At 44.3% G+C, this 22,362-nt stretch overlaps 1 protein-coding gene across 1 annotated transcript in view; it reads left to right on the top strand.

Moving 5' to 3' along the window:
- Positions 1 to 22,362, top strand: part of LOC138768153 (X-linked retinitis pigmentosa GTPase regulator-like) — a 67,341-nt gene that overhangs the window by 22,698 nt on the left and 22,281 nt on the right. Inside the window, exons 6-12 of the mRNA XM_069946262.1 lie at positions 77 to 226; positions 5,860 to 6,018; positions 9,274 to 9,429; positions 12,205 to 12,329; positions 19,099 to 19,269; positions 21,026 to 21,197; positions 21,795 to 21,898. Of these exons, the coding sequence (XP_069802363.1) occupies positions 77 to 226; positions 5,860 to 6,018; positions 9,274 to 9,429; positions 12,205 to 12,329; positions 19,099 to 19,269; positions 21,026 to 21,197; positions 21,795 to 21,898 (1,037 nt within the window). The remainder of the gene's footprint in view (positions 1 to 76; positions 227 to 5,859; positions 6,019 to 9,273; positions 9,430 to 12,204; positions 12,330 to 19,098; positions 19,270 to 21,025; positions 21,198 to 21,794; positions 21,899 to 22,362) is intronic.

Genomic DNA, 22,362 nt, shown 5'->3' with positions numbered 1-22,362 from the left:
TTGGAATGTGTGAATTTATTGTTAATAAATATCTAATATTAAGACGTCTAACAGCAGTATTTGTGATTGATTTCAGCGGATGGCAAGCTTTACATGTGGGGTGAAAATTCAGAAGGTCAGCTGGGCCTGGGGGATGACAAAAACATCTGCACTCCTCACCAGATCGATGCTGGAAAGCCTATTTCTTGGATTTCCTGTGGCTATTACCATTCAGCATTTGTAACCCGTAAGTAACTTTTTATTGGATGTATGTATAATATTCCTTAGGTTGCCAGGGGTTTTTGGAAAATTTTCACCTCCAGTAGCCAGGACAATTTTCACACTTCTGATATGTCCAAAAAAAAATTAAATTACTACATAAAAAATCATACCCTCTCCCCAAACACATATATTTTCTGAAAGCAGACTTATTAAAATGCCACCCACTCTTTATATACTAAAACACCTTCATGCAATTGAAGCGTGCTTAAAGAGGATGTACCATCAGGTACATTCTCTTTAATCTGACCCAGGGATAGAACGGCGCCGTCACGGTGCCACAGTGCGTTTTTTGAACCGTGGCCCGGTCCTGTGTACGGCGCTGTTCTATCCACTGGTACCGGGCCGGGGCTGAAGCACAGGAGGTGGGCCGGCCCGCCCCCAGTGGCCGGAATCCCCTGCCTGTGCTTCAGCCCCCGCCTGCTACCCGTGGATAGAACGGCGCCGTACACGGGAACCGGGCCGTGGTTCAAAAAGTGGACCGCGGCACTGGCTTGCCCGTGATGGCGCCGTTCTATCCCTGGGTCAGATTGAAGAGGATGTACCATCAGGTACATCCTCTTTAAACTCCTTTTGATATGCCTTATTAAGTGGGAACTGTCATTTCCAAAAACCTTAGATAATATTGTAGCAGCATCCCGAAAGTTTTGATCGCTAGGTTTAAAAACAACAGGTACATTTCAGAGTATGGGTAAATATTAGAAGGGGCTTCACACTGGATAGCCCTTTATTAGCCAGAGCAGAAAGTCACTGTAATGACTATAAACCACTGCCATCAAGCATATGTTGTGGCCTGTTAGCCATCTCTCTGGTGTACAATGTAGTTTCGTTTTTTTTAGGGTAGCTTCATACGTACTGGACTCACAGCGGATTTCACGCTGAGAGTTGCAGCAAAATCCTCTGGGGATCCCGGAAGTGTGAAGGTCTATGGGGTTACATATCCGCTGCGCTATTTTCATTCCACTGCGGATATGTAAGCCGGCCCCTTTAACCCCCCGCATCCCGCAGACCCTGGCCCGGAGCATACATTACCTTCTCGGCACCGCGGCTGTGGGTGAGGCTCCCGGCTCACGTCGGTCCCTATCAGCCAGTCAGTGCTGCCGTGCACTGATTGGCTGATGGGGAGCGAGGGGAGCCGGGAGCCCCACACACAGCTGCGGCGCCTAGCAGGTTATGTATGCTCTGGGCCAGGGGGCTGCAAGAGGCAGGGGGTTAAAGGAGCCGGGTCACATACTGGCAGCGGAATGAAAATACTGCTGTGGGTATTTGACCTATTTAACTTCACACTACCAGGATCTGCAGCGGATTTCGCTGCAAACTCGCAGCGTGGAATCCGCTGTTGATCCGGTACATGTGAAGCTACCCTAAAGGGGCTATCAAGCACTACAAAAACATGTCCACTTTCTTTCAGAGACAGCACCACACTTGTCTCCAATTTGAAGTGAATGGAACTTAATTGTAAAACCACACCTGAACAGGAGACGAGTAGTGTGGAAGAATGTGACAATGTTTTTGTATCGCTGGATAACCCCTTTAATGAGCCAGGTATCTGACCTGACATGGATCCCGAGACCAGCAAACAAACTCGCTGAATCTTGCGATGAGTCATGTTAACAGTGAAACTCACTTTCTCTTTTCACTCTAATGAGAAGCAAATCAGTGCTGTCATTGGAGTAAAAAGACAGCACATGCACAAACACACTGCAAGTTTCACTGAGTAGACGTTCCAGTCATGTGATCCACATCAGGACCGGGACATAGCAGATAACCAGCTTACAAAGTTAATACAGTAAGTATACTACGTTGTCCACCAGGGAAGAGGAGCCTGCCACCCTGCGGCTGTCCTGCTATAGCTTGTGCTTATCGAGTATAAGATAACTAATCCATATTACTGTTTCCATGTGGGATTCCTAACTGAGGGCATAGACACGACATCATGTATAGATAAGAGGATTTTTTACTCACCGTAAAATCTCTTTCTCGTAGTCTTCATTGGGGGACACAGATACCATGGGTATAGGCTGCTGCCACTAGGAGGCGCTGACACTAAGAAAGAAACAAAGGAAGTGACTCCTCCTGAGCAGGATATACCCGCCCACAGGCACTGAGGTAAACCAGTTTGTACAAGAGCAGTAGGAGAAGTCAAGAACAGGTAAAGTAGGAATAACACCAAAATGGAGAAAGCTACCCTACCAAGGAAAAACCCAAAAGGAAATGGGTGGGTGCTGTGTCCCCCAATGAAGACTACGAGAAAGAGATTTTACGGTGAGTAAAAAATCCTCTTTTCTCGTGCGTCTTATTGGGGGACACAGATACCATGGGACGTCCAAAAGCAGTCCATGGGGTGGGAAAGATAACCGCTAGACAAGGAGCTTCGTGAAAAGGCACAGAATAGCACCAACACAACCATCAACTAGGAATAGAGCAAGGGATGATGCTGAATGCATCAGAGAAAACCCCTACAGGTCCACGGCAAAGGAAAGCGGGTGTAGTCCCTGGAGCAACGTGCTGCACTGCAGACAGAGAGGGTTGTGGCAATCCTGGAAACCAGCAACATGATGTAACATTGAGTTCAACAGAACTGGTAGGCTAGATGTGGGGAAAAAAACCAGACGCCCAGCCAAGTAGGCGACCACAGGCGGCAGGGACTTACTCTGAGGTAGAACAGAAAAAAGGCAAATACAACCATGACGGGAGAGACTGGAAAGTGTTTCATGGCGCATAGAGGCCTAAGGTGTCAAATAAAGGAGAAAAAGACTGAGCGTCTTCTCATAGAAGGTGCCACATGAGAAGCAGGAGAAGCTGCGTCCCTGACAATGGAGCTGGGAAGAATGACCAGGCTGAAAGCTCCATAGGCCTAGAAGTACAGTCTTCACTGAGAAGACAAAGCTCGAGCACAAGAGAAGTATGGCAATCTGGGAGAAGCCATGGCCTGTGACATGCGTGACCCCATCTAAGAAACACATACATGTTAATAAGAATAAAGCTTTCCAAGCGTAAAGCAGTCCAGGGAAAGGAAGGAGCAGGAGAAAGGAAAACCATGATCTGAATCTTGAGTAAGTTGTCCTGAAAGAAGTACAGAAGTACCTGGTACCCAGCAGTGCCCAACAGAAAAGACTAGCAGAGGAAGCCGGAAGGCCGGGAAAAAACATCTCCATGGGCTGTTAAAGCCTTAGAAAGGAGGTCGATCATGCAAAACACTCTACTCCCAGGAGAATAGAGGTACTCGAGAGCATGAAAGGAAAGGCTGATGGGCACAGGAGTTGTCACCGGACAATGGGCACAACAGGTAGCACATAGACTAGAGTCCATATGTAGACTAAATCTAGAAACCAACGCCTCAAACAATGAGCAGAGACGTTGCTTGGTAAGAGCAGAACAGCAAAAAAGGAGAATATACGGCTGTTGCGAAAGTGGGAGAAGACAAGAAAAGAACCTTATGCGGAGTCTGATGGCCACATATAAGAGATTAGAGGATCAACCAGCTCAACCAGAGCCCTAGACAATTGGAAAGGCGAGCCAGATGCTCTGGTGGACAGAGCAACAGAAAAACAAGGGGACTTTAATGGTGAATGAGAAAAGATGATCGAGAATTGGCAACCTGCCGAACAAATGTAAGCCTGGCCAGAATGCGATAGGGTTGGAGACTATAGAGTCTTAGGTAAGGCCAGACATGGGCCAGTGAACAACCCCGTTTGCAAGGAGAGAAAACCTTTAAGAGAGAAGTTATCCAGGACTCCACATGGGAGACAAGATAAGGGAGGGGGACCGGGAGTCCCGTCTGGAGAGCATGGCCGGTCAACAAGAAGACCAAGGACAAGCAAGTCAAGCAGGAGTGCTCATAGGAGGCCAATGAGGGCCGAAAAACCCACACTCTCCTTTTGGAAGAAGCAATTTCGGAATAACAGTCCTCTGGAGGACTGTAAGATACTTATTATACTAAATATATTCCATCCTCACAGAGGAGGAAAGGACTGCTTGAAGAATTCCTGACTGAGTGGTAAAAAAAAAACAAAAAAACAAACCAAACCTAGGATAGGGGGGTCATGCACAACAGTGTGCTACTCCAGAGCGTAGGAGTAACTGTGTATGCGGGAGCACTGCAAAACCCTGAACTGAGAACAATGCTTCATAGTCCATATGGCCAAGCAAGGACACTTGGAGAAGGTAGACCAAGAAGTGACCATCCACCTATGCTTAGGACGGTAGAGAAACAGTACAGGCAATAAACAGGAATCCTTACCCTGTGAGACTGCAGCTGCCTAAGAGAGAGAAGACTAAATACTTGCCATGTTGGCCATAGGCAGATGCAGAAGAAGACATCCTAAAGCAGCCACTGTGAGTCATGTAGGCAGTCGATGTCCTACATACACCAGGGGTAGAAGAAACCCTTTACTGTTTCACCTGAGGAACCGAGAGGCCTCACTTCACCCAGATCAAAGAAGAGGCAATGTGGCTGGTGCTGACCAAGGACAGCTTCCTGAAGTAGAGCACCATGAGAAGATAAGACCAAACCTCGCTGAGGACCATCCGCAGTATAGCAGAGGGGGCGGTCTAAGCAATACAATACTACTACTGTTACTAAGCCATACTACTGGGTAACAGCCAGCGAAACAAATGCCAAAACATGGTAGTTATGCCAGATGAAGGACAGGAGAACCATCCTGACAGTACAGGATGAAATAGTGACTGTACCTATATGCTGCCGGCCACTCAGAGGACCAGAGTATGACTGTATGACAGTCCGGGGGCAGGTAAAGCAGGGGGTTCTGCACCTTGTGTAGTGGGACACGTAGCAGGATGCTTGGGCTTTAGAAAGGATACGGCCCGAGAGGAATACAACAAGGTTACGCTGCCTGAGAGCAGGTAATGAGACTTGTTAGTGGAAACATATAGAAGACAACATGGAGAGAGCCACAGAGGTACAGTGACCCTGAGGGAGTGGAGCATGGGGAGATGGAGAAATCCCTGTGTGAGGAAAGCATGGCCCGGGGGTTGTCTATAAGAATACAATGGCGGCCTGGGAGGGAGGGCAGGGGGAATATACTCACCATATAGGAGCCTATACTCACCATTGCTGTCTTCAGCCGGTGGGTGCCTCACCTTAACGCGCGAAGCTTTGGGGGGCGAGGCGGGAAGGGGCTGTGCGGATACAGAGTCCGCAGAAAGGCGACCAGACTGATCTGGGGCCCTGGTGTCACGTTGCCGGCCGGTGGCGACCGAGGGGTGACAGCCCATTTACATTTATGGTCTGTTCCCTGGTCGCATAGTGGGGGGATCAGGGTGAGTTTTAGATAACCCACCGTGCCCAAGAATCCATAGGACCTAGAAGGAAAAAGAAAATCTAACTAACTAAACAAAGGAAGAAACTGGTCTGGAGAACCCAGACCTGTGTCTGCCTCCTACTGACACTAAGCTAAACTGGTTTACCTCAGTGCCTGTGGGCGGGTATATCCTGCTCAGGAGGAGTCACTTCCTTTGTTTCTTTCTTAGTGTCAGCGCCTCCTAGTGGCAGCAGCCTATACCCATGGTATCTGTGTCCCCCAATAAGACGCACGAGAAACATATATAACCTGCATATGGGACCTATCTGTTTTGTAGAAGATGGTGAGCTCTACACCTTTGGGGAACCTGAAAGTGGGAAGCTGGGCCTGCCTGCTGAGAAGCTAGACAAGCACAAGAAACCTCAGCGTATCCCTGGTATATCTGGGAAAGTAAAGATGGTTTCCTGTGGTGGAGGACACACAGTTGCAGTCACAGGTTTGTTACGGTTTATTATGCCTATCTAGTTAGATATATTACATAGGATATTTTTCTACTTTCCGTAGATATAGAATATATTGAGAGAAGAAATGACAATACATTGTACTTTTTACTTATAAATAAAGAGGGCTTAAAATGTCCCCCAGATCACTTGGCTATTTCCATAGCTTATATTGACAATAATGGAAAGTGTCCTAGCAGTAATAGTGACTTACCTTGGGCTTTTAGGGATGAGTTTTTTTTCACTTTTTATCAATGCCAAGAGCTAAAATGTAATTTTTTTCCTTTTGAAGAAGCTATATGAGGACGTGTTCCTTTACCGGTAGATAACGTTAAAGCAAATGTACCACCGATACATCACTTTTTATGCACAATGTCGGCTGATAATGGTCTTGCAACACGTTTAAACGGCCCGATCATGTCAGCGATGGTCTGCAGCACATCGCTCTGTGTAATAGGAGTGGCGGCAGAAGACCGACGCTGAATTCAATGGGCAGCCCCACCCTCAGCTCCCTGCTTCTCCCTGCTTTCTGTCTGTGTGTAATAGCACAGGCATTGAGGTGGGAACAAGGGGCAAGCAAGTGACCTGACAGGCGCCTTTCCCCCTCAATCTCGTTGTGTGTAATACGGCCTTATCACTCCACAATAGGAACTGCCGTAAAATAGACTGTGTTGTTTTAGCAAGCTGCATAGATCAATAGTACAAGCGAATATAAGGAACTTTGTAATATATCTTATCAGATAAAAATGCTTCCTTCTCCTGTCATCAAGCATTTTTCCTCTTCCTGCTAAACTGTCATCCACTCTTAAAATCCGCTTAGCAATGACTTTTGTAAACTGCTTATGACTAGTAACCTGGTAAATCTGTGGAGAAGGGAGGAGGAAAGTGAGAGAAGCAGTGCAGAAAGAGAAAGACAGGTAAAAGAAATCTGCTGACAAAGGCCACATACACGATTAATAGTGGCCAGATATAGTGCCACTTCCTATGTACACTCACAGGACAGCTTATCCTGGAAACTCTCTGAAACAACAGATACACTTTAATGTGAAGTCATGGCCAAAAGTTTTGAGAATGACACAAATATTATATTTTCACATGAGCTGCTGCCATCTGGTTTTTATGTGTGTTTGTCAGGGTATATTCATACGGGCGGGCTCGCAGCGAGATTCTCGCTGCGAGCCCGGCAGGTCCTGGCAGTTCCCACACACTACATACTTGCTGCGGTCTAAACGACCGCAGCGAGTATGTAATTATAACGCCCTTAACCCCTTCTGCTCCCGCCCGGCTCCCCCGCTGTAAGCATACTTTACCTGTCCTTGCTGCACGGGTCCGGCATCCTGCTCTCCCGCCCGGCCAATCAGTGGCTGCAGCTGGGCAACACACTGATTGGCCGGACAGGAGAGCAGGACGCCGGACCTGTGCAGCAAGGACAGGTAAAGTATGCTTACAGCGGGGGAGCCGGGCGGGAGCAGAAGGGGTTAAGGGCGGTATAATTACATACTCGCTGCGGTCGTTTAGACCGCAGCAAGTATGTAGTGTGTGGGAACTGCCAGGACCTGCCAGGCTCGCAGCGAGAATATACCCTCAGATGTTTTTTTACATACAGAAATATAATTGCAATTATATTATGAGTAACAAAAGCTTATATTGACAATTAGAATTAGTTAATGCAGCAACTCAATATTTGCAGTGTTGACCCTTCTTCAGGACCTCTGCAATTCTCCCTGGCTGCTCTCAATCAACTTCTGGACCAAATCCTGACTGATAGCAGTCCATTCTTGCACAATCAATGCTTGCATTTTGTCAAAATTTGTTGGTTTTTGTTTGTCTACCCGTCTCTTGATGATTGACCACAAGTTCTCAATGGGATTAAGATCTGGGGAGTTTCCAGGCCATGGACCCAAAATCTCTATGTTTTTTTTCCCTGAGCCATTTAGTTATCACCTTTGCTTTATGGCAAGGTGCTCCATCATGCTGGAAGAGGCATTGTTGATTGCCAAACTGCTCTGGGATGGTTGGAAGAAGTTGCTCTTGGAGGACATTCTGGTACCATCCTTTATTCATGGCTGTGTTTTTAGACAAGACTGTGAGAGAGCCGATTCCCTTGGCTGACAAGCAACCCCACACATGAATGATTTCAGGATGCTTTACAGTTGGTATGAGACAAGACTGGTGGTAGCGCTCACCTTGTCTTCTCTGAATAAGCTTTTTTCCAGATGTCCCAAACAATCGGAAAGGGGATTCATCAGAGAAAATGACTTTACCCCAGTCCTCAGCAGTCCACTCCCTGTACCTTTTGCAGAATATCAGTCTGTCCCTGATGTTTTTCTGGAGAGAAGTGGCTTCTTTGCTGCCCTCCTTGAGACCAGGCCTTGATGTACTCACACCTGCCTGCTGCCATTCCTGAGCAAGCTCTGCACTGCTGGTAGCCCGATCCCACAGCTGAAACACTTTTAAGAGACGGTCCTGGCGCTTGCTGGTCTTTCTTGGGCGCCCTGGAGCCTTTTTGGCAACAATGGAACCTCTCTCCCTTGAAGTTCTTGATGATGCGATCTTGACTAAGGTGCAATCTTTCTAGCTGCGATACTCTTCCCTGTTAGGCCATTTTTGTGCAGTGCAATGATGACTGCAGGTGTTTCTTTAGAGATAACCATGGTTAAAAGAAGAGAAACAATAATACCAAGCACCAGCCTCCTTTTAAAGTGTCCAGTGGTGTCATTCTTACTTATTCATGACAGATTGATCTCCAGCCCTGTTCTTATCAACACCCACACCTGTGTTAATGGAGCAATCACTGAAACGATGTTAGCTGGTCCTTTTAAGGCAGGGCTGCAATGATGTTGAAATGTGTTTTGGGTCATAAAGTTCATTTTCTAGGCAAATATTGACTTTGCAAGTAATTGCTGTTAAGCTGATCACTCTTTATAACATTCTGGAGTATATGCAAATTGCCATTTTAAAAACTGAAGCAGTAGACTTTGTAAAAATTAATATTTGTATCATTCTCAAAACTTTTGGCCATGACTGTACAGTGGTCTCAAATGAAATGATCTCCCGATGGTGTTATGTAATGGCAGCTACTCCCTGATTAGCCGCAAAGTGGAAGCGCTCATTTCTTTGTGTTGTAAGGTGCTGTAAAATATACCGCCACTATATAAACAAAGATGATGATAATAATAATAATAATAATAATAATAATATGTGGCTGCTGTACCTGATTTCTCAGTTTTTCTTATTGTTCTCCCTTTCAGATAAGGAAGTGTATACCTTTGGTCTTGGTCAGTTTGGACAACTAGGACACGATACTTCTATTTTTGAAACAAATACACCCAAAGTAGTTGATGCTTTAAAGCTGCAAAAAATTCGATATGTTGCTTGTGGAGAGAACCACACCGCCGTAATTACAGGTCAGTGAGCAAATAATATGTAGTCGCCAAAGGATAAAGCATTTACATGGGAAGTACAAATCATCATGCTTATTTTTGCATTTGTAGAATTGACTCTATTTGTTGTAGGCCCTTGGCTCACACTAGCCAAATAGGAATGTATTTTTACGTCTGTATTACAGTTACAAGGCCCGGCCAAGCAGTGGGTTTGGTGATCTAGACCGGCCTAGACTTGCGGCCGTAATATAGGCATAAAATTTTGTCCTTATTAGCCTAATGTGAACCCAACCAAAGGGGAACATTGAAATGTACTAGTTTTTCTGCAGAAAATTTCTAGTATGTCTGCATGACTGGTTAACACCAAAAGGATTTTGGCGCAGTTTTCCCTGCAAAAAATGCTAAGTGCCTGCTAAACGTCCAAACTAAAACTAATTGTTAAGGAGGCACTGTCTTGAATTTCTTTTTTTAATTAAATCAGCAGGGGTTGTAATCGCAAGCAGTTTTGCAATATATTCTGTTTTCTGTGTTTAAATTATTGTTATATACAGTGGTGCCTTGGATTACGAGGATAATTTGTTCCGGGGCTGTGCTTGTAATCCAAATCCACTCTTAATCCAAAGCAAATTTTCCCATTTGAAATCATAGAAATGCAGACAATTGGTTCCACACCCCAAAAATAATGATTTAGTATTCTGAATAACATGTAGAAAAGATGAAACAAACATTCAGAAACAGAAGAATATGTGATATTATAATTTACTGTACAGTAATGGAGAGGATGGGAAACACAAGAGCTGACAGAGACTGCAGGGAGCAGGAAGGAATGAGCAGGGCAGATGTGGGCACAGTATAGCAGCACTCTCTGTCCAGGGAGAGAGGTTACACCTATGGAGAGATTACCTCCACAGTCCTGTCCCCTGATGCAAGCCCCAGCCTGAAGTGGATCTGATTTGGAAGGTGAGAGAGACTTCCTGGGTCAGAGTACAGAGCTGTAGACCCCGCTATGCAGACCATGCCCCTCCCCCAAGGGAGCTCTTAAACCAAAGCAATGCTCTTAAACCAAGTCACAATTTTGAAAAACTGTGAGCTCTTCTTCCAAAACGCTCTTACACCAAGTTACTCTTAAACCAAGCGCATGTGTACAGCTACAGTGGTCCCTCAACTTACAATGGCCTAAAGTTACAATACACAAGTATATTGCAAAACTGCTTGTGATCACAACCCCTGTAGCTTTCTAAAAAAAAAACCAGGTACGCCTTAAATAGTATACTTTCTTCTAATGCCAACACTTTTCTGGTTTCTGTACACCCAGCCGCCATGTAGACAGGTGACTTGCAGCCTCAATAATGTGTGGTCATGCCCTGTTATTTTTGGCAGCAAGGTGTACAGAGTCCAGTTGGGGATCAGGGAAGTGTTGTCACAGGAGTACTAAGGGTGTGTGAGAGAGTACAGTATTTTTTTTATTATTTTACACTTTTATCACTGCTGTAAGTCAGTAAGCTAGTACATGGTGTGAGGTGGGGATGAATTCATCAGTATACTGTATATTTCAAACAAGATATGGAAAAAAACATTATAGTTACGGTGAAATGTGCATTATTTACCTGTTACTCAGTGGAAATGATAAGAGGTGTACTATATCATGATAATTATTATAGAGGACATACAGTATATGAGCTACAATCACACCCAAACTGGAGACAAGGGTAGTGCTGTTTCTGAATGAAAGCATCCATGTTTTTTCTAAGAATGGATAACCCCTTTAAGGAGACAGGGACAATACTAGTTAAAAATTACCTATGCAATTCAGTTTCCAGTGTCTTAAAGTGTCACTGTCGTTTAAATTTATTTGCAAAAATCAATAGTACAGGCGATTTTAAGAAACTTTATAGTTTGGTTTATTAGCTGAAAAATGCATTTTATTTTTATTATGAAAAAGCAGTTTGAAGCTCTTCCCCCCTTGTCTTCATGGTTTTCTATGGAGAGGGGAGTGGTGGAGGGAGATGAGGCACCAAAACAGGACAACAAAGAGTTAATTTACAGCTACATCACAGGGCTATCTCCTCTGAAGTCAGCACTGACCTCTCTGACCTCTGAATACCAGCTTTCACACATTTCCCACTGTGTAATCCTTTGTTTTCTGCTCTCTGCTGGCGACTAATCTCTCTCCTCCCCTCTCCATAGATTACGCAGGGCTCAGCTGATGGAAAAGAGTCGAGATTTCCTGATAATGAGCAGTGAATGAGAGAGAGGATGGAGGGACCTGGGAAAAGTCTTTTTGAATGCAGATAATGCCATATTTGCCTAATAAACCCAATTTCAAAGTTTCTTTAAATCGCCCGGACTATTGATTTCTGCAAAAAAAACACGACAGTGAAACTTTAAAGCAACACTACCTAGTGCAAGTCTTTAGGGAGGGTTACACAGGCTGCATCAGTCTCTGGTTAAGCAGCATAGTTAGCTTCTGTTCTTTGTTTTAAAGTGTACCTGTCATTACGCTTCCTCATCAGATCGCTTCTGCTTGCTAAATTTCATGTAAGTATGGATGTGACCACTCCGGTTCGGTGCCGAGCACGAGGCCTATAGAATCAGAATGGGGCTCATGAACGGAACCAACCCGACAGGTTGTATCTATAGTTACCCAAAATTCTGGTGACAGTTCTGACTGCATGGCGATCAGATGAGAAAACATGGCGGGTACGCTTTAATGTTATATTGTCTATGGTCCAGTTATAAAAAGTAAATTTTTTATGTTTTGTTCCAAATAATAACATGTTTTATATATTTGTTTCATAGACAAAGGCCTTCTCTATACATTTGGTGATGGACGCTATGGAAAACTTGGCTTAGGGGAAGAGAATTTTACTAACCAGTTTTCCCCCACTCTTTGTAAGAACTTTTTGAAGTTCACCATCCAGTCGGTAAGCATGTCTTAGACAGTTTTATGTTAGACTAGACAGTAAAAAATGCCCCAGGTTTATCACAGAGGTTTAGGCTGTTAGATAGATTCGGTGCATCATCACACTGTCTAGTCTAAGTTTACACCAGCTATTGGTTGACTTTAACAGTGCCAGAGTCTTTCACAAGAATTCTGGCGCACAGTGTCACATACAATGGGCTTACAAAGAAAATTCCAGGAAATGAGCTTTTAATACAGTGGAAGAAGACAGGGGAAGTGAGCCGTGGTAAGTGTAATGCACTCCTAAGAAATACAGCAGCTTCCAGGTCTTATGGTCGCACTGGAGCCCTCCCATGGAAAGTAAGAAGACCACAGCTGCATAGAGGGAAATAGCTGAAAAGGGTAAAAATGACACTGGAGAGTGGATGTATTCACATAGATATTGATAAAATGGTTTTGTTACCCCAGGTATTACCCTGCAGTCCACAATTAAGTATTTCGCTTTATTGCAGTTTATGGAAAATCAGATATTCTGCCAGGGAATAGACTGCATTTCAGTGCACTCCCCCGGCTCTACCTCAGGATCGCAGAGGGTCTCGTGAGTGTGGCCTGGTGCAATTAGTAACTTTTAACATGCCTGATGACATGTCAAAAGATACTCCAGATGTCAGTAACCCTTTAAAGTAAAATGTATTGCATTGCACTGCATTGTCAGGATTTATAGAATCCAACAAATATCCTTATATTGCTTCCATGTTGAAGGGGTATTTCACTCAAACATAACTTTTCATATGAACTGGAGAGAATGGAACCGCTGCACATCCCATCTGTGGCTGACACTAATGCCGCTAGGCCTATATTAAAAATCAACACCAGAGTGTCTGTATATGAATTGATCAAGCCATATTGCCCCGTGTACCACCGCGCAGGTCCTCTGGTCCACACGGGTCCCTACGCTAACTCCACACCGTGTCGGTCAGCGACCGCCAACCCCGCAAAGTGTGCACGTGCAGGGAAGGGAGGCCATGGAACGGCCCTGCAACCCCAATGTCACAGGACCAGACCCAAAAAGCCCCACCAAAACCCAGCCAGCACCACCGGCGGGGAAGGCTGCCCCCAAACGACACAAGTATGGATATGGTATTCCACTTTTTATCCCTCCTGTTTTTTTTCCCATTCTGTTTGCTGCAGCTATGGTGAGTGTAATACCTTATCCAGACTTGTGCTGCTTGGGGGCGACCTTCTCCGCCGGCGGTGCTGGCCGGGTTCTGGTGTGGTGTTTTTGGGTCTGGTCCTGTGGCATGGGGGTCGCAGGGCCGTCCCATGGCCCCCGTTCCCTGGCTTTGCACGCCTGCGGGGTTGGTGGCCACTGACTGGCACGGTGTGGACTTAGTGTAGGGACCCATGTGTATCAGATACCGGCACGAGGTACATGGGGCAGTATGGCTTGATCAATTCATACACAAAATTCTGATGTGTTTTTTATTTAGCCTAGCGGCACTAGTATCGGCCGTAGGTGTGAGGTGCAGCACTCTGTTTCTTCCCTGAACCGCATAACTTTTCATATGTTGCTGCTCATGGTGAGACTAACAGTTCCTTTCATACTTATCTATTCAGTCTCCTTCCCCCAGTTCTGAGCTACTGCTTTCTGCTGAAGTCACAAAAAGCTGTGTGTGAGCTTTTTCTCTTCCTCTCCCCATCCTCCTCCCCTCCAAAACAACTGATGTAAACAAGCCCCTGGCAGGCTTTATCTGCAACTTTGCAGCTTCTTTGTAATACTGGAAGGGTTAAACTGAAGTCAGGTTGCTGATGATCTTACTGTGATTATGAGCATTACAAAGTTGCTACAAAGTTGCAGATCGGGACTTGTGTACATCAGCCGTCTTGGAAGGGAGGGGGAGGACGGGAAAACCGAGAGACAAGCTAACACAGTTTGTTTGTGTCTTCAGCAGAAAGCAGCAGCTCAGAATTGGGGGGAAAGGAGACTGAATAGATAATAAGTATAGAAGGAATTATTAGTCTCACCATGTGTAGCAACATACGAAAAGTTATGTATGAGTGGAATATCCCTTTAAGCTAAGTTCATTGTATTTGTCAGTTTAGCTATTTTCATACAGTTTCTGACTTACGTACTTGAGGACAGCATATTAAACATTAGTCGTCCTCTGGATTATGTTTTCTTGGTTGTTGTCCAGAGATAAAATCCATGCTGCGGATCCATCTGTGCACATAATTTCCAGATTCATGTCTCGAGGGTATGTAATCATGTACTGAGTCAGAGATCAGATTTTAAGGTTGTTTTTGTGAAATAAATTGTATTTTTTTTTCTATTAGGTTATGATTCTGTATATTGCATTTGTTGTCCGTAGCTTGCGACAATGCATCTTCTTGCGTTTGGGTGTTCGCTAAGATTATTGTTTCGTAGTTGCGTTTCTCTTTTTTTCCCCATTAGTTTATATGCAGTTTGCACTGATCACGTATCTTAATTGGTGAAATTAACTATTTTAAGTCCGGGCATGGGAGAAAAGAACTTGTGAATAGCACGGAGTTGTAGTACCAGGCACAGCCACTACACTGTGGTTGGCAGGTACTCTCACACTCGATAACTGATTTGTGTAAAACGGCCAGCGAGCAGCCAAGAAATGCTTGTTCATCATCTGATTGAATAAAATCATTGCCCTGTGTAAGTGGGATCTTCCCGTTGACAATAATGAATTTAAAGGGATACACAAACAATCCAGTGACCACATTGTTACTTGAGCTACATGAAGGCTTAGTAAACAAGCAGTGATCACAGTGGTCAGTGCCTACTCAGCCTGTCCTAAATCATATTGCCAGTGGGGTGCCAGAGGTTAAACCTCCACCATTTTGATGACCTGTTTAAAAGAAGGGTAAATATGAAAGTTTCCTCAACTTTTCTACAATATCATGGACAAAACAGGATGGCAGGCTCTTCCATAAAACATCCTCCAGTCCTCCTCTGACCTAGCGGGTTCCAGCAACAAAGGCTCTTAGGCCTACCTAGGCCCATTGGACAACAACTGCAGTTCAGGCTCCCAGACCATTACTAGACTATACAAAGGCTTTGGGGTCTAGGCTCCACAGTAAACAGATTTTGAAACCTCCTTAAAGGGAATCTGTCACTAGGTTTATGTTGCTTTAAATAAGGGGACGCTTAAACTAGTGACACAAATACAAAATGGATTGGTGTATTATTTTCATTATTCTGTTCATCCGTTCTCCTAATATGCAGGAGAATAGAAGTCTTGCCACATCCCTCCCCCCATCCTACAGCTGCTGATTGACAGTTGACTGACTATACACAGCATGTATAGATAACTGCCAATCAGCAGATGGTGGGCGGAGTTTGCTGCTTCTTATGAATATTGAGGACTACTGGGCTCATGCACACAATGGAGGGGACTTACTATTGTCCATGTTAGGGCGGGTTCACACTACGGAATTCTCGCGGACATTCCGTCAGCTGTCCGCCCGCACATCTGGGTGCCTTTCCGCTGGCCCCATAGACACCATTCTATGGGCCGGCGTATTCCGCTATACGCTGAAAGAAGTGTCATGTCACTTCTTTCAGCGGATCGCGGAATACGCCGGCCCATAGAATGGTGTCTATGGAGCCGGCGGAAAAGCGCGTGCCCGTGCGGGCGGACAGCTGACGGAATACCGCGGACATTGTCCGCGAAAATTCCGTAGTGTGAACCCGCCCTTATTCAGGAGGATATCTCTGGATCAGCTGCACAAAACAATGTAAGTGATACATCATTCTGTTTAGCTTCCCCCTCAATAGTTTATGCTACTCTTACATAGGACCCCATAAATCTGCTGACAGAGTCTCTTTAAAGGCGTTGTCCACTTTACATTTGTTTTTAAATATAGTATTGCTAATAATACTGCGTGTATTGGCCCAAGGAGTCATCTGATAGGCAGAGGGGGATGGAGCTTTGTTATATACAGCATAGCAGTGCAAAAGGAACAACGCTAAAGTAAGTGCAAATTATCAGAATTACAATGTTAATTTAAAATCAGCGCTAAAGTGGCCGAATCCTGTATCATTCACCACATAAGACATGTATGCATTGTGATTCTTACCTGCAGTCAGCTCCAGTGCCCAGCAGTAGTGTCCATACTGTGATCTCTCCAGGGTGGGGGAACCCGTTCATACTTTATTCTGTCCTAGGCCATGTTCATACGCTGTATGAGACCTCGCCTGGTCACGGAACGGCCGGTGTCAGAAAAAATCATCCCGGCCGCTACTGCAGATGATCTTTAGCGTCGCAGCCTTCTCCACAGCACACTATGGAGCGTGCGGCCGCAGCACTGACAGGGTTTTCTGCGTCCGCTATTCAATGAATAGTGGCCGCAGAAAACTGACATGTCAGTTGTTTGCGGCACCGCTAGGGATCCCAGCCGGAGCGTATACTATGTGTATACGCTCTGGCTGGGATCCCCTACACGGCAAGGTAATGTATATTTTTGTAATAATCACAGCCGTTGTTGCAACGTACACGTACGCTGTGTGAACATAGCCTTTTAGAGCTAGGTATGCGGCCTTCATAGTGTCTGCTACGAGACGCCAAGCTAAATGAGCACCGTCCCTCATACTTGATTCCCCCCTGATTTTCTGGCAATGTTTTTGGCATTGGAAAGGTCCCATAATTCAGCATTGCCAGGCTCACTCACTTCTCCCCTTCTTTGTCACTCTTCCGGCTTTGCCTCTCCAACTTTTATAGAACCAAGGACTGTTCTTTGGTGCCAAAAACTTTTTTTTTTTTAATAGGCTTGCTATTTCCTCTAGTAGGGGGATGTTATTGCACAAGTGTAATGGCGCAGCACTACCATATGACATGGGCAAGGATCCCAGAATTTTTCATTTTGACTTGTTCTTTGGTTTTCTTCGTTAGTGAGCCAATACCTGAATAGCTAAATATTTTAGATATATTTTAACCAGGTTTAAGACCCTAAATGTTAATAATGTGTTAGTAAAGGGATTATCCAGGTTAGAAAATCATGGACACTTTCTTCCACAAACAGCACCACTCTTGCCTTGTAGATGCACACCCAAACTGGAGACAAGAGTGTCGCTTTTGTGGAAGAAAGTGGTCCTTATTGTTATTTTTTAAGTCCCCTTTAAACCCTGTAAATCATTGCATTGTAATATCCCGGCAGCCTGGTTATCTCCCATGTGCTGTCCCACAGCAACAGTGCCTTCTACTGGCAGACTGCAAAGCAGTGCTTTCTCACTATAGTGGGCCCAGCAGTGGTAGTCTGCATTCAATTATTACCAGTAACCAAATTGCTATTAAATGAATACACCAGCTGCTTTGGTCACCTCACTTCAAGGGAACCAATTGGACTGATTTGGTTCCCTGGAGCACAGTATAAAGCTTCTCGGAGCGCTGTGAGGGGTGACTGACAGGCAGAGAGGCCCGTTACTGGTGCCTCTCCCTGTCACTCGCTCCAAGACTAGACACCGCGGGAAAGCCGACCAGATGACTACCTGCATGCCTCTGCCTGCCATGCGCCGGCGGATTAAAACTTAATTTTCTCCGGTATAAAGCTTTTGCTATAGCAACGTCCGGTATGTGCCCTGAGCTGCACAGGAGCTTTATACAGTGCTTCAGGGAACCAAATCAACCCATTGGGCTGATTGGTTCCCTTTAATGTATACCTACTAGAGATGAGCGCAAATACAGCATGCTTGGGTCCGTCCGAACACGAACTTGCAGCATTTAATTAACGGTGGCTGTAGAAGGTGGACGCAGCCTATGGCCAAAACGTCCCAACTGTATTCAAATGGCACAATAAATCACAATGGAAGAGATGCTGTCTTCTGCTTTTTGCTATGGCATTTCATCTGGGTAAGAGCGGGCCTGGCCGGGGACAGTACATCTAAATTTGTCGTGGCCGTTGTTCCTACCTTGTTTGGCGTTTACATCATAAAAGGGATGTTACATGTATTTTACTTTACATTATGTGTTCCTAAAAGAAACGGGTTCAGATAGCAGTAGAGGACGCTGTCTCAGTGGTTAGCATTGCTGCCTTGCAGAGCTGAGGTCCCGGCCAGAGATGAGCGAACCGGGTTCGGGTTCAAATCCATCCGAACCCGATTATTCCGCATTTGATTAGCGATGGCTGCTGAACTTGGATAAAGCTCTTAGGTTGTCTGGAAAACATGGATACAGCCAATGACCATATCCATGATTTCCACATAGCCTTAGGGCTTTATCCAACTTCAGCAGCCACCGCTAATCAAATGCCGAACGTTCGGGTTCGCTCATCACTAGTCCCGGCTTCTGATCCCACCAAGGAAACATCTGTATAGAGTTCTCCTACACTTCAGAAACAGGGAATTTGTATTGAGAACCTTACTGGGGAGAGACACCAATCAATGTGAGCGATGACGGTCTTTGTACAGCGCTGCAGAATATGTTGTTGTTATTACTATATCCCATATTAGGTTAAACAGTGTGGGTTCAGTTAGTTGTACTTCTCCGGCCCTCACCGTTTTATAAGACAGAAATTGTCGGCCTACGAATCCAGTCCCCGGTGATTAAAAAAAAAGCATTGGAAGAGCTGAGCAAAAATATGGATGTAATCTCCGCGTGTATGTATACACTATATATAACTACTTGCAGCCACAGGATCAGTGATTTACATACACTGAACATTCCCATGTGGTTTGCCTCTCTTGTTGGTTATTGATCTAATATTCGTGTATGCATGAATTGTTTTTCTGGTTGCTTAAAGTGTGTATTTCCCCTCTCCTCTTCTAGGTTGCATGTGGTGGCTGTCACATGCTGGTGTTTGCTGTACCCAGACCTAAAGAATCTGAGCTGGTCATCTGTGATGAGCTGAAAGAGAACTATTTAATGGTCAATGGGGACGGAGAAAAATCTACATCACTCCAGAGATCTCCATCTGCGCGTGATAGACGGAGGGAGAAAGTATGTAGTCTTTAATTAACATATATATATATATATATATATATATATATAATTTGCTCTGTATATATTTTAAATCCTGTATAATAAGTACCGTGCTATACATCTGAATTATGTTATATAACTGTCTGTGAAAGGTGTTTAAATGGATCCCGTCACCATGACATTGCTACCTAAGCTATTGGCATTATGTTATAGAGCAGAAAGAGCTGTATATCTTTATGGGAAAAGATTCAGCATAACTTGTAATTTATTAATTGATGTTTCCATGGTAAAGAGTCCATTGAGTGACACCGCCCACTGGACTCTTTATCACAGAGTGAGCAGGGATTCCAATCAACAAATTATACTGAACTTTTTCCTACAATGACATATATCAGTCTGCTCAGTTCTTCCTGCTCTATAACATGATGCCGATAGAATAGCTGACGTACTCTACTGTTTCCGTCGCTCCATAGGAATGGTATTCATAATACAGAAGCCGGGGCCTTATACAGAAATAGTTGGGGGATACAGAGGTTGGACCCCTCCTGTGGATAAGGGAAAAGTTGGTTTTCTTGGAATACCTCTTTAATTAATACAGTGATCAGGATAAAAAAAAATAGCATTACTCACCTCATAGATATATTGCTGTTCTAGCACTCAGTGGGTCCATGTTAATCTCCAAACAGGAAATGCTTACTACTTCAGTCATTGGCAGCAGCGGGGACCTGACTCACAGGACTCATTTTTTTTTTATTTAGCCCACCCTGTCCCTTTTTACAAATACAGCTTTTCCTAAATTATTATAGACATCGGTGGGGGTCTGAATATCATTAGACATGTCAGAGTTTAGCAAAGTTTTTTTTTGTGGTCAGTTTAGGCTGTGGTTCCCTTGTTCCAATAAGATTTCCACTTTCTTGCAACACCCCAACATACCTGAGATATAGGGGTGCAATTTGTTGATTAGCACATCTGTTCTCTGAACACAAGGTTGGTGGAAACCTTATTGCAAAGTGGGGTGTGAACGCTAGTGGGTGGTGCTGGGGAACTGCTTATTTACACCCAATGAACAAACTACCACTATTGCGAACGAGGTGAAATGGTTCACCCAATTACACGGAACAACGATTGTTACTTATGATCGTTTTGGTGGTTGTTTTGTCGTCGCTACTGCGAATGACTGAACGACGTCTTATTCCATGCAAACAATTTGCTAACGAACAACAAAAAAATAGGTCCAGGTTTCATTAAGCGATCATCGATTTCTCGTTAGTTATTTAATCGTTAACTGCTAGTCAACCGAATGATTATCGCTTCGATCTGAACGATTTAACGGTTATCTAAATGATCGTCCCGTGGAATAAGGCTTTAAGGCTAGTTCTCTCCTGATCTCTCCACATACAGTACATGCAGGGCTGATTGTGGAGGCGTTCTTAGCTGGGAGATGGCAGATAGTACCTGATAGACTCTTCTGGGGATGGCTTATATCTTGAAGAAGAAAAGGATTGAGCACTTATCCAACATGCCCAATCCTTCTCTTCCCAACCTTTGCTTTCAGAAGAGTTGGGAGGTCCCCATAATGGCATGTTTGTTTTTTCTGATTGTAGCTGTTTACCACAGGTAGGCATTTGCAGACTGGGCACCTTTCTCCTATAGCCATTGAAAGCGTCTCGTTCCTATATTTGCAATATTCAGCAGCATTAGTAGAGTGTTATTACAGTTACCGTTCTCTGATCATTTTGAAAGCACATCTGTAACTTGTTCTTCTTTCATTAAGAAATATTCACCTGAGCAGATACGTGACTTGACCCGCACCCTACCACCATTAAAAAGTAACTTAATGGAATCATTGCCTGTTCCGAGCAACACTGTTCCACCAAACCTTCTTAAAGTAAGACAACTCAGTAGTGAATCAAGTGCCCAAGACTCCGCAGCAGCCTCTAAACCAGGTAACAGCAGAAAAATAGGAAAACTATTGACTTAATATTAATGTAGACCCATCCGATTTGTACGAACCCGAGCATACAGTATTTGGTTACTGGTGGGTTAAGAAGTTTGATGCAGTCCCTAAGGCCCTATTATACCAAATGATTAACCGCCGTACGTGGCTGATTACCGGCCATTTCTGCTCATACTCATTTGATGTAGTAGGAAATGTTAAAAGACCATGATCCTGGAGGCTGATCGTGGTGTTCCAACATGTTAAAATGCAACAATCATGCGAGTGACGGGCTGCTGCTTCAATGGGCAGCCCTGATGATCTAAGGGTCCACTTCCACTCGCTGTCTGTGCGTTTAATAGCACAGATAGCGAGCGGGTAACAAGGTGTTAGCGAGTGCTGAACTGACAGTTTGGCGCTCACTTCCCCCTCGGCGGCTTGGAAAACATGGTTACAGCCATATTAACATTGGTATATTTGTTTAATTTTATGTATTCTTAAAAATAAAAAAAAAATAAGAAAACTTTTCTTCCTAATTGATTTGCGCCCGCTCTGTAGTCTCGTATTTGCATATCAAAATACTTATTTTTTTATTATTTTTTTTTAGACATAAAGCAAAGACCTGACCTGGTGAAAAGCTTTTCTGCAGATGATGAATCTGATACCGTGAGCCAGCGGAGTTTTGGGGGCACCACAGACATTCTGAATATGGTACAGCTGTTATAAAGAGTTTATTAAACTTTATTCAAAGCTTAGATGTAGTTTACATTTTTGAACAGGTGGATGGATCTTGATCTTTAAAATAAATGTTCATCTTTGAACTTTATAGGTCCAGAATATTGTGCTGATTACTATTAAAATATTGTTATTTGAGCCTTATGTTTGTGATCTTGAGCTCTGAGTTCCCTGAGGGGACATAAATGATAAAATTCTTGCTGCTCTCAACCACCACAATAGGCCACTTAGTACTGGATATAGGGGGGATGTATTATTCTCTGATCCAGTGCAGAGTGGCAAAAATATTTTATGAAAAGTAATAGTACATGCAGCAAAAAGAGGGCTTGTGAAGATCAAATTGCATAATTTTGGCATTCTGCACGGCGGGAAGGGATTGAGTAATCCCACCCTCCCCATTTCATTGTTATTAAGTTTAGTATAAAAATTTACACTATATG

This window comes from Dendropsophus ebraccatus, chromosome 11 (genome assembly GCF_027789765.1).
Source record: "Dendropsophus ebraccatus isolate aDenEbr1 chromosome 11, aDenEbr1.pat, whole genome shotgun sequence".
NCBI classification, from domain to species: domain Eukaryota; kingdom Metazoa; phylum Chordata; class Amphibia; order Anura; family Hylidae; genus Dendropsophus; species Dendropsophus ebraccatus.
The sequence above is the reverse complement of the archived record's forward strand: the minus strand, read 5'-3'. Positions and strand labels throughout refer to the sequence as shown.